Raw genomic sequence first — 13121 nt, 5'->3', positions numbered from 1 at the left:
GTAAAAGCACAGACTCTGGAGCCAGATATTTGGGTTTTGAATCCACACTGACTCGTTATGTAATCTTGGGCAAGTACCTATCTCATGGGATTGGTGTAAGGATTGAGTGAATGAATACGTGGTAAAGCTGTTAGAACAGTGCCAGGCACATAAGAAGCACCATCTAAGTTTTCTTATTATAATTACTGGATACATTTTGCGTGATGTCATGTCCGGTCCAGTAGACTCTGTAAGAACCTGTGCCTCTCTGGCTCACTGTTGTATGTCAGTTCCCTATCATAGTAGACCCATAATATATATTTGTGGAATGAGTGAATGAATGAAAGGATGGTCAGACAATAAGAGTAATAATACATCCTTTCATTCGATGCTTACAATGGGGCAGACAGTGTGCTAGATGCTTTACACAGACTATCTCTAATCTTCACAGTTGCCTAGTGAGATCGGCCATATTATCCCCATTTTATAGTTTAGGCAACTGAAAACAGAGATTAAACGATTTCCCTAAGGTGACATAGCAAATTAGGATTCAATCTATTCTAGATCTATCTGGCTCCAAAGACAATTTCCTACTCCGTAACCCATCCACCCATACACAAATGTACCTGGTTACCTACCCCGAAGATAATTTGATAGCTTGGAGCATGGCATGCTCTGTTAAGAAGTTTAACTTCACACTGCCTGCTAATGAAGCCCAATTATACAGTGGAATGTATGATTAAAGCACTGAACAATACAGAAGAATGTATTGCCCAGCCCTGACCTTTTAATGTTTCACAGTTGAAGGAAGATAATCTTTGTTGTCTAGCTATCAAAAGCCAGGAACTACGTTATTATTTCCAATTTTTGGAACAATCTTATAAGGATAATTGTATCAGTTTGGTCTTCTGGGAAGCAGACACCTAAATGGAATTAGAAATGCCAGAGATTTATTGGAGAAATTTTATTTTTATGAAAATAAGTTTATTAACATTTATTCTAATAATTACTAGAGAAAATTCTTGTATCCTATTAAATTTGAGGGATTTTAGCTGCTGAGAGGGTTGATCATTGAGTAGTTGTACATGTAATATGGTTTGTTACATCTGACATAGCTGGAACCAAGAAAAGATATATGCATCTGTAAAAGCAAGTAATACAATCAACTACCTTAGGACTTGTACCCAGGTCAGAGATTTCAAACAGCTCCATTACTGGAAAGACAGACTTGCCTTACCATTATCTCAGTAGGATAAACACTTTCTCTTTTTATGTAGTTGGTAAGATAACTTGGAATTTTAAACAGGCAGTCTGGATGGATAAGGTTACCTTGTACTTAACATTTTCTAAACACTGTTTACTTTATTAAACATATTCAATTGATACTGTCCAGACGGTAGTAATGCTGAGAAGGAATCATATCCTCTATTTTGGCATGTGGGAAGAAATCTTTGGATTATAAAAACCAGTAGTAACCTTAAAAAATGCCTGCATTTGCCCCTGTTTTACTTCAAGACCGTAATTATAATTGTCATCCAAAGACTGGTGATCACTGTGTCGTTTTAATTCCTTTAGGAGAATTTGCAACTTACTTAATTGGCCACCATATCTCCAGTCTGAAAAGTCAGCAAATTACATTGGCAGAGTATCACATTACTAAGAAATGAAAGGCAACAGTTTTTGGGAAGGGAAGTCTGTAAGAGCACTGAAAAAAGTTAACTCTGTAGCCAGAAGAATTAATCCTAGCTCCAGAGACTATTGAAGCAAAAAGAGACTTTAAAGAGCACCCAGTATAGCATTTCCTAGACTATATTATTTATAATATGGGTCCCATGTGATATCAGTAAGTGTTATGGGAAAATAATCCTGATACCAAAAATGTTTGAGAAAACACTTATGTGAACAAAGGTAGTCTGGTTTCTTCACTACGGAACCCTGAATACGCCAATGTGTGTTTTATATCTCCAATAGGACAAATAGTATGCAGAGCTTCCCCTAAAATTGTGACTACAGATCTACTTTTCCATTGAGTATCCTATGGGTCCAGTGGAACATGTCTAGGGAAAGATTGACTTAGTCCAATCTCCTCATTTTACAAATGATGGAACTGAGACCAAGAGAACTGGCTTTTCAAAGGTTATATGCCTGGGTGAAAGTCAGCTTAAGATCTCTTTCTCCTAGTCTAGCAAGACTAGATGATGAATGGCAACATGTCAGTTATATATTCTCCTGGAAAGAAAAATATGGGTTTTGGCCAGGTGCAGTGGCTCATGCCTGTAATCCCAGCACTTTGGGAGGACGAGGCGGGTGAATCACAAGGTCAGGAGTTTGAGACAAGCTTGACCAACACAGTGAAACCCCCTCTCTACTAAAAATACAGAAATTTCTGGGCATGGTGGCACGCACCTGTAATCCCAGCTACTCAGGAGGCTGAGGCAGAATTGCTTGAACCTGGGAGGCGGAGGTTGCAGTGAGCTGAGACGATGCCACTGCACTCCAGCCTGGGCGACAGAGCAAGACTCCGTCTCAAACAAAAAAGACAAGAAAAGTATTGGGTAAGGCTTTTTCTAGGAGATAGATCAGAGAGATCAGTAAACTTTTTAAGTAAAGGGCCAGATAGTAATATCTTAGGCTTTGTGGGCTACACAGACCGCTTTGCAAAACTCCTCATCTCTGTTCTTGAGCAGGAAAGCAAACACAGACAGTGTGTAAAGAAATGGGTGTAGCTGTGTTCCAATCAAACTTCATAGAGGCATGAGAGGCCTGATTTAGCCAGCAAACTGAAGTTACCCCCTTGTTCTAGGACCAAGCTGTGGTTATCTATTACTATGCAATAAAATAACCACCAAAACTTAGTGACTTCAAACAATGGCCACTCGTAGTATGCAGCTGGCAGCTGACCTGGTACCTTAGCAGGAATGACTGAAGGCTGGGCTCCGCCAGCTCTTTTTGGATACAGGCTTCTTACATGGCAGCTCCAGGCTCCAAGAGCAAAGATTCCAATCTCTTATGGCCTGGGCATAGATACCAGACCGCATCATTTCCACAGCATTCTGTTTATCAAAATAGTCACAAAGAGCAGGGTGCAGTGGTGAGTGCCTGTAGTCCCAGCTACTCAGGAGGTTGAAGCAGGAGGATCACCTGAGCCCGCGAGTTCAACGCTGCACTGAGCTGTGATTGTGCCACTGCCCTTCAACCTGGGAGACATACTGAGACCCTGTCTCTGAAAGGAAATTTTAAAAAATTAGCTGGGCATAGTCCTAGCTACTTGGTAGGCTGAGGTGGGAGAATTGCTTGAACCCAGGGATTTGGAGCTGCAGTGAGCCAGGATTATGCCACTGCACTCCACCCGACAGAATGAGACTTGTCTCTTAAAAGAAAAAAAAAAAAAAAAGTCACAGAGGCTGCCTAAATTCAAGGAGAGGGAATATAAGTCTTCATCTGCATGAGGAAATGTCAAGGAATTTGTGACCATTTAAAATCTGTCATGGACAATAAGATGAGTGGGGAAAATGGGCTCCTGGATAGTTGTACTTTGGAAGAGGGGGGACTTTCCTCTCATTGCCCATTCGGAATTCGCAGAAGAAAAGATGGGATGCAGACAAAAGGGGGCCTATGGGAACAGCACTGGCAAACCCATCTCATTTTTTTTTTTAATATGACCAGGCTGATTTTATATTGCCATTACACATCTATACACTATATTTTTTTTATTTCTTTTTGCTTCTACCAAGTATTGGTATTCTTTTTCTCTTCAGGTAAGTTGAGAATAGTATATTTTTTAAGAAGGCCAAGTATAAACGTCCCCAGTACTATGGTAATAAGAAGAAAAGCTGAGAGAGACAATTGAACATATAAATGAAATGTAATCCTTTAATCCTACTTAGTTACAATCTGGCTTGTGTTTCCCAAGAGCTGACCCTGTGGCAGTTTGAGCTGTGTAATGTTTTTGGGTGTGTAAAATGACATTGATCGATCTTTCTGGGAGAAGGGAACTCATCTCCTCAGTAGAGTCTTGCAAACCTCTAACGTTACAGTAACCATGGTAGCTCTCTTCTGTCACCCTTTATTTTCCACTGCTGAATGGACTCAGATTTATCCTATGAAACACAAGAATTCTGGAGCGAATGATAGTGCCCAGTTATCCTTGATCAGATTGCTCTCACAGTAGTAATTTTCCACTGCCCTCTTCCAGTCATTTTATTTGAATTATTTAGAATCGTGTGGATTTACCTGTCTATTTGAAGTGCTCTCCTCATTGGTGCATTCATTATTCACAGCCCCTGGATGTCCACAGTTTAAGTCCTAACACTGCTTTTGAAAAGGAAGGTAATCAATTTCAGATGTCTGCTTCATGAAACAAGACCATATGGGATCCAGTTTCTCTCAGCCCAAAGGGGACTACACCTTTTCCAGGGATTTCAGCCACTGGACTTGGGTATATCAAGTTAGGGGTAGTTCATTCCCACCACTGCTATGATCTAACACATCCAATTAATCTGACTTTAACAAAAGCATGGGATGCCTTTTCTGTAGGCACTAATGTTGGTAGATGGTGTAATGTTTGAAGAATACAAGTGGACAGGATGGAGGGGTGTGGGGAGAAAAACATGTTTGGGTTCACAACAAGTGTCACAAATTATCAAGAGAGAGGAAGTCAAAAGAATCAAAGTTATGTATTTTTTTGCCCTCATTTTACCCTCACTAATTACTGGTAAGAATTATGATGATCTTTCCTGTTTAGCTCATTAAAGTGGAAACTGCCTGGGACTAACTGCTAGAGCCCAGTACTATTGGCACCCCGGCTGGAGTGCAGTGGTGCGATCTGAGCTCACTGCAGCCTCCGCCTTCTGGGTTCAAGTGATTCTCCTGCCTCAGCCTCCCAAGTAGCTGGGACTACAGGCATGTGCCACCACGCCCAGCTAATTTTTGTATTTTTTAAAAGAAGAGATGGTCTCGAACTCTTGACCTCAGGTGACCTGCCCACCTTGTTCTCCCAAAGTGCTGGGATTACAGGTGTGAGCCGCTGCACCCATCATAGATCTTTTAAAAGCCCTTCAACTCGGAGTCTAATTTCCCATCATTAGTTGAGCAGTGAGTTAAGTACTCAGAATCTCAAAAGCTTTAATAATGTAAAGAATGGAGTTTTGATATGAAAGAAACATTGGTTGATTATTTTTATAATTAGCATTACATGTTGTACCATTCAGCCGCTTTATTTTACTGAAGAGTACTTGCCAGTCCTTTTTTTTTGTGCGTGGTTTGTTTTGTTGAGACAGGGTCTCGCTCTGTTGTTCAGGCCGGAGTGCAGTGGTGCAATCGTGACCTCCCCAGCTCAAGCAATTCTTTCACCTCAGCCTCCCCAGTAAGAGTCCATAGGAATGCACCACTAAGCCCAGCTGATTTTTTGATTTTTTGTAGAGACAGGGTTTTGCCCTGTTGCCTGGGCTAGTTTTGAACCCCTGGGCACAACTGATCCTCGTGCCTTGGCCTCCCAAAGTGCTGCCTTTTTTTTTTTTTTTTTTTTGGTGTCAGTTTCAGGGTTATTTTCCAATAACAAGGAAATAAAAGTATGCTCACCCATATTATTTCTTTTTACCACTTAGAAATAAGAAAAATGCCCAACATGCAGTTTTATCTATGTACAACAAATAAATGTAAAGCAATGCATATAATTATAATTATTATTATATGCATGGGAGAGTTTTGGTACATTTAGTCCCCTGTCTAGCTAATATTCAGTAATGAACCAACTTTAAAAAGTGAAGTTCAGGCACCGTGGCTTATGCCTGTAATCCCAGCACTTTGGGAAGCTGAGGCAGGTGGATCACTTGAGCCCAGGAGTTCGATATTAGCCTGGGCAACATGGGGAAAACCCATCCCTACCAAAAACTACAAAAAATTAGCTGGGTGTGGTGGTGCATACCTGTAGTCCCAGTTACTCAGGAGGCTGAGGTGCAAGAATCACCCGAGCTCCAGAGATAGAGGCTGCAGTGATCGGAGATTACGCCACTGCACTCCAGCCTGGGTGTGGGAGTGAGACCCTATCTCCAAAAAAAAAAAAAGTTAAAATTAAACTTCAAAATTAGTTTCTACATTTTATATACTTTTTATTAAAAATATTCAATAGCTGCTTCCTAGATTTAAAAAATCAGACAATATATGTTAGTTTTAATGAGATTCTCCCCAACGTGCTAGAAAATATGTATTTTATAGTCATTAAGGAAGACTTACCCAGTGTCTTTATATATCTTCCCTCCAAAAACAATTGAAAAGAAATAAATGAAATATGCTTCATTTCCTCCAGGTAGGACTTGAAGAGCACTGCATCTTCTGTAAAAAGTAGGGCGACCCACCATTTGCTCAGGATTTTCAAGGTTTAGCAGGGATAGTCTCATCCCAGAAACACTGAGATCCCCAGCAACCACAATAATTGGTCACCCTAATTCAGATGGCTTCCCTAGTAAAGAGTGTTACATCTTACTGTGTTAATGGAGAACCAAACGGTTGGTTAAATACTGTTTTTTTAAGACCTTGCAAGTATTCATTTCCATTTTATTCACTTTCAGTCTTTCTTCCCCTTTCTTTCTTCTCTGCCATTTTAGCTCTCATAAATGAGAGCTAAATGAGCTCTCCACTAAATGAGCTAGAGGCATGTTTTTCACTCTGGGTTATTTACAGTGCTTTTATTTTATTTTTTAATTTTCTTGAAAGAGCTTATCCAGAAAGGGAGCCTAATGTGCCTGATGTTTTGATGGTTGATTTGATTCTCCTATTCACTACTTATGTACTTTGGCAGCCACACCATTCTGCCTACCTCAGCTGAAGAGAACATCCCATCATAGAAGGGCAGAGGTGTTCCCTGTGGCCGTGCTTTGAAAACAGCTCAGCGATGCCCTTCTCTTGGGCTGCACCAAGGGCATGGTATCACTGAGTTGGTAACTATTCGCTGCCTGGGACTTCTGCTGATTTGGAGCTCTCTGCATCCATAGCCCATGCTGCAGGCCACGTATGGCATAGTAAGGAGTTGACTGCACTTGAACCTTTAAATTTATGAAAAATTGGCAAAGCTGGTTTGCATAATTCACTGGGTTGCTTCTCTTTGCATTTCTTGTATGATTTTTAAAAATTGTTTTCCCCTGATACTGAGTTTCTATCACTGTGGTCTACTCAGCTGTGTTATTTCCTAAACAGCTAAAGAGAAAAATTGTCACAGATACACAGGCTGTGAAATTCTTCCTAGTTGAAAATAAGCCACATATGTCAGTATTCATTCAGAAGCAGAAATTTGCTTTTCTCTGTGTTTTTTGAAAGCCTAAAAGCAGTTTCAAGTCATCTTCCAACCTATATCTGTCTTTTAGCAGTGCAAAAGCAGTTTCCTAGAAATGACGGAGGCTTAAGCACACAGCCATGTGCTGATACATACAAATTCTATCCATTCATTGGCAAAGAGAAGTGCTTTATTAAACTTAGGGTAATTAAATGTGCCACTATGTCTACAACAGTGACAATGTAACAAGTAGAACGGCCAAGTAGATATAAACCTTATTCAAATAACATTCTGCCATAGGTGCTGCTTACCCTCCTTGGGCTTTGCAATCCTGGCTGTGAATGTCAGGACCCATCCAGCCCAGGTATCCTTGGAAGGTTTTTCAGTTTGGCACTTTAAGAAACAGCAAGAAAATGACTTGTTGAGACTAATCAAACCCATATTATATGAGACCGACCTATGTAATTAAATTTTATGTTTCACATAAATAAAATGATATAAACAACCAACTCCAGATCACATAAAGTGTAGAACTTGCAGCACACTTTAGCCTGGAATGACCGAGAGACTGGTCCTTTGTTCTGGTGCTGCCTCGTTTCCTCTTTCTTCCTCCTGTGCCATCTGAGTCTGTGGATGTTCTTTGGGGTATAGCTGTCCTTGTCTCACTCAAGTCAGCACCTCGCTGCTTCTATTTATGTCAAAGTATCATGGACAGTTCTGATATTCTATATTTGTTACTGCTGAATGTTTACACAAGTAGGGGAGGGGCTTTTGATTGCAAGAGACAAGGAATTTCCTTGGGTTACTTTAGGGGAAAACGGGATTTATTGTAAGCCTGTATGTTGACAGAAACTCTAGGCAGTAGCTGCTTTCCCTGGCCCTGATGGCTATATGGTCTCTTTCTTCCATTGTGCCTCTGCTTCTCTCTTTTTGTTTTATTCTCGTCCCTCTACAGATAACATTCTTTGGCTTACTCATAACTTCCCCTTCCTTGTAAGTTCAGTTTTCACACATCTCTCCAAGTCTCCTTCTAAATCCAGAACTTTATGCTGCAGCTCCAAACATTAACTGGCTCAGTCTCTTTATTTTTCTGAATTAAAGTCCCAGCGTGACATAGATTATTATGGATTTTAATACTTACCTCTCCTTCCACACTTTATGCTTTCTGAGCATAAGATGTTGCCTGTTTTCCTTGCCACTGTATACCCACAGTGCCTAGAAGAAAATAGGGACTGAGTAAATATTTTATGAATGAATAAAATATGCAAAAAAAATCTGAAATTTACTAATAACTGTTCTTGGTTGGGGGTAATTTTCCACCTGAGTTGAACTGGCTGAGTCTTCTCAAACATGAGTCCATTTGGACTGAAGTCATCTTATTCTTTTCCTAGTCCTGTTCCAAGAACCCCAAATGGCTTTCCAATTTAAGGCCAAAATTTTCCATAAAAACTGATGTGATGAAACATTTAAATAGTAAATGTTGGGAGAGAGATTGTTTCCATGGTGACTTCTGCTTCAGGAGTCCTTGTTCTAAGCACAGAAGAGAATGACTGAGCTGAGACACCATGAACTTCACATCATCCAGTTGCCATTAACCTAAATTCAGCCAGCTTTATCAGTGCCGATGGCAGTGACCCTGTCTTTGATTCATTCCTGGGATGTTCTTATTTTGGTAAAATGAGTTCATAAAAGCAGATGAAGGTGGTGGGAAAGGCATTTCAATCCTTCTATTGAAAGTTGAGATGTGAGCCGGGCATGGTGACTCATGTCTGTAATCCCAGCACTTTGGGAGGCCGAGGCAGGAGGATCGCTGGAGCCCAGGAGTTTGAGGCCAGCCTGGGCAACATGGTGAGATCTTATCTCTACAAAAAGTTAAAAAAATTAGGCAGGTGCAGTGGTGCAGGTCTGTGGTCCCAGCTACTCAGGAAGCTGAGGTGGGAGGATCGCTAGAGCCCAGGTGTTCCAGGCCGCGGTGAGTTGTGTTTGCTCCAGTGCACTCCACCCTGGGCCACAGAGCAACACTGTGTCTGAAAGAAAAGAAAAGAAAAAAGAAAAGAGAAGAGAAGAGAAGAGAAGAGACGAGAAGAGAAGAGAAGAGAAGAGAAGAGAACAGAAAAGAAAGTTGAGATGTGCTAACACTTACCTGTGGAATGACTTTTCTCTTCGTGTGGTGCCAAAGTTTTCTGATTTCCCTCTGAAGAGTGTATGTCTGGGGTATATCCTGTCTGTGTTCCCAGCCAAACTGTAATGACAGGGGGGCCACCTTGCTCCTCTGGGGCAGAACAACTTCCTGAGTCCAGACCAGATGTTGAACAATGGCCTTACTGTCCGAAACATGGACAGCAGATACTTCTTTTGTGACCCCCTGCTTTCCCCAATTAAACACCCCTTGTTCTTTTTTAACCATTTCACAAAATGCTCTTGTGGTAGCAAACCACTGCCATGTGGTTTTCTGTTATTAATCCTAAACTTTCTTTCCTTGGTGTTTTATCTTAAGACATATAATGTTATTTTCACAAGCATTCTGAAAATTATCTAAGTAAATGTTATTCCCTTCAACATAGTTACCTTAGGAGAAGAAATATTTATTCCAATGATGTGGTCATTGCCCAAAACATGTCTAGAACTCCCTTCTCAGTGCCACAAACTTGCTTCTCTCATATTCTGAAGCGTGCAGAGTGCAGCTCTATAGGAATATATGGCTAAAGATGTGAATACACACGGGTTTTCATTATATTTTACCTATAACACATTTACACTTACTTCATCTTTTTCTTTCTAAATAATGAAAGATCCAGCCAGGCGCGGTGGCTCATGCCTGTAATCCCAGCACTTTGGGAGGCTGAGGCGGGTGGATCATGAGGTCAGGAGTTCAAGACCAGCCTGGCCAAGATGGTGAAACCCTGTCTCTACTAAAAAAATACAAAAAAATTAGCCAGGTGCAGTGGCAGGCACCTGTAATCGTAGCTACTCAGGAGGCTGAGGCAGGAGAATCACCTGAACCCAGTGGGCAGAGGTTGCAGTGAGCCAAGATCATGCCACCGCACTTCAGCCTGGGCAACAGAATGAGACTCCGTCTCAAAAAAAAAAAAAAAAAAAAAAAGAAAGATCCAAATATTGAATGAACACTCTCACTTTTATATTAATGTCCACATTTGTTCATGGAATACTGTGTAACTCTTCACTTGACCCTAACTTTAGAAACAGTCCATATAGCACCTCAAATGTGATATTAGCGAATAGCTATTAAAAATGCTATTATCTGTGTTAAGTGGAATTTTAGGTTTCATTGCCTAAAAACCTAAAATGGAAGTAAAGTGGATTTTCTTGTCATCTACAGGAAATGTTTGATGTTATATTGGATGAAAATCAGCTTGAGGATGCATGTGAACATCTAGGGGAGTACCTGGAGGCATACTGGCGTGCCACCCACACGACGAGTAGCACACCCATGACCCCACTGCTGGGAAGGAATTTGGGCTCCACAGCACTCTCACCATATCCCACAGCAATTTCTGGGTTACAGGTATTGTCACTTTTTCACTCATGCTTTTTACAACCTTACATGTAAGATTCTATGGGAACTTGATTAGGATGGAGACTGGAGTCATCCTTAATCTGAAGAGGGAACACTATGTGCACATTATATTTAAAAATCTTAAATATTATCTAATTATGATCTATCCTAGGGAAAACTACCCAGAGACTGACAATTTCCTGAGAACTTTGCTCTCTGTGAATTTATAATGGATTTTACTTAGGTAAATTAACTCCTCCTGTGTCTAAACTCTGCTGGGAAACTTAATGCCTACTCAATGTACCTGCCCATTACTTTTTTTAGAGACATAGTCTCACTCTGTTGTCCAGGCTGGAATGCAGTGATATGATCATAGCTCACTGCAGCCTCAAGTTCCTGGACTCATGGGCTTATGCAGTCCTGCTGCCTCAGCCTCCCAAATAGCTGGGACTACAGGCACATAACACGCATGTGGATAGTTAAAAAAAAAAAAATCTGTAGAGACAGTGTCTCACTTTGTTGCCCAAGATGGTCTCAAACTCCTGGCTTCAAGCAGTCTTCCCGCCTTGACCTTCTAAAATGTTGAAATTACCATCATGAGCCACCACTCCTGGCCCCTTCATTACTTCTTAATGCCACTTCTCAAGGATTACACAATAGCTAAGTAAGATATATAGATGCAGATAGGCCTTTCGACTGCCCTTAACTAATCCTGCCCCACCCAGGTTGCTAGGCCTGCTCTCCACCTTGCACAAGACAGTGTGGATATAAGTAGAGCTGCTCTGTTCAGAAACAGTAACTGATCCCTGAGTTTTCTTGGGGCTGTGCAGGGGCCCACCTTTGTAAGTGGCTGTGGCACGTGTCTTTTAGGGAAGCTGGGGATGAACACAGGATCAAGAGGTTCCCTCTTCTGCTGTTCTGGTGCTGTACTCAGAGGTAGAGATAGGGAGCCAGAGACCTTATGGTACAAAATGAGCCTGCCTTTCTACATCAATTATTATTTACCATTCATCAAGTAGCTACTGGAATGTGGCCAAACCTGCAGCAAACTGAGGAACATGTAGTCAATTGAGCCCTCTTGTATGATGATGAGTTTTGTTTTAATGGATTATAATGATAGTTATAATTGTCGATCATACAGAGTTAACTCTGAGATAAATGGCACTCTCTGAAATGCTATTATGGCTGTATTACTCTGTTACAAAATTGCATCTTTGTAAGCAGAAAAACTGCCATGCAAATGAATAGCTTTTGAAACTAGAAATGAACATGAAAAATGTACTATGGTAATGTACAGCACATGTGCATACATTGGGACTATTTCATGCCTTGTTTCACTTCCTGTGGGCTGATCTGAGTGTACATTACTGCTGACTAGTTTGGATTGGCTCTGAATTGCACATTACGGAATGAGAAATAGATGCATGAAGCAATACACTTCTGTAATGTAGGTGGAAATGCAGTGTTGCACTTTCGTATTGAATACAACAATCTTGACTCATCACTGCTAAGACATGCACCTAGAGTGGCCCTCCCTGTTTCACTAATGAGTTAATGTATTGCCCTTTATTCTGTGCCCTATTTCTTCTCCCAGTAACAATTGACACTTCATTGTGAGGCACCTGACTGAGGTTAAAGGCACAGTCTGTGACCTGTCAAATGAATTTCCTTCTGCCTGAATCTGAGTGTACTTTAGATGAGATGTGTCAGCCCATGGTTTCACCAGGATCCTGTGCCTTAACTGATGTGACCTAACACAAGTAGATAAATGTTTTCTTATAGTGAAGAAAAATGTTAAATAATATTTTCTGAGCCTTCAAATAAGTATCTTAAAATACTAATTTCAATTAATGGTATTAGAGGAATTTAGTTTATATTGGAAGATTATTTTGCAGGACATTTTAGTTGAGGAAGCAAGATTTATAAATATCAATTAGCTGGCTTCATAATTATTGTATATACCCTTGGAAAGATTATTACATTAATGTAGGATGCAGAAACACTTTATTTTATGAACAGCACAAATAATAATTTTATTAAAATGTTTTAAAAGGTATAAGGAATATTCAGTTAGATCAAGGTGAGGTGTGTTACTTTAGAAAGAGAAATATTATATCAATTCAGGAGAGAAATAATAAATGCTATTCTGAACTTTATTTCCCAATAGTAAAATAATTTTCATTTTTGCAATAGAAATGGACTTTTGCAATAGAAATGCAATAGAATAAGTCCATTTAGACCTTCCTAAATATATTAAGTTCCATTTAACAGTTAGCTTTCAATTCTACATTTGTAATAGGAAGCATAGTCATTCAGCACTGTGGAATTAAACTCATAAACTATCAACACTCTGGC

The 13121-nt window shown here is 40.3% G+C and overlaps 1 protein-coding gene across 8 annotated transcripts in view; it reads left to right on the top strand.

Annotated features, from left to right (window-relative positions):
• CACNB4 (calcium voltage-gated channel auxiliary subunit beta 4) overlaps nucleotides 1–13121 on the top strand; it is a 266723-nt gene that overhangs the window by 247559 nt on the left and 6043 nt on the right. For 7 of the 8 annotated variants that reach the window (XM_025404339.1, XM_025404340.1, XM_025404341.1 and 4 more), the window contains one exon: nucleotides 10590–10775. The exons of the other annotated variant lie outside the window; for it this stretch is intronic. In XM_025404339.1, coding sequence (XP_025260124.1) covers nucleotides 10590–10775 — 186 coding nt within the window. The remainder of the gene's footprint in view (nucleotides 1–10589; nucleotides 10776–13121) is intronic. 8 annotated transcript variants of the gene reach the window in all.

The sequence above is a fragment of the Theropithecus gelada genome, chromosome 12 (genome assembly GCF_003255815.1).
Source record: "Theropithecus gelada isolate Dixy chromosome 12, Tgel_1.0, whole genome shotgun sequence".
Taxonomy (NCBI): Eukaryota; Metazoa; Chordata; class Mammalia; order Primates; family Cercopithecidae; genus Theropithecus; species Theropithecus gelada.
The sequence above is the reverse complement of the archived record's forward strand: the minus strand, read 5'-3'. Positions and strand labels throughout refer to the sequence as shown.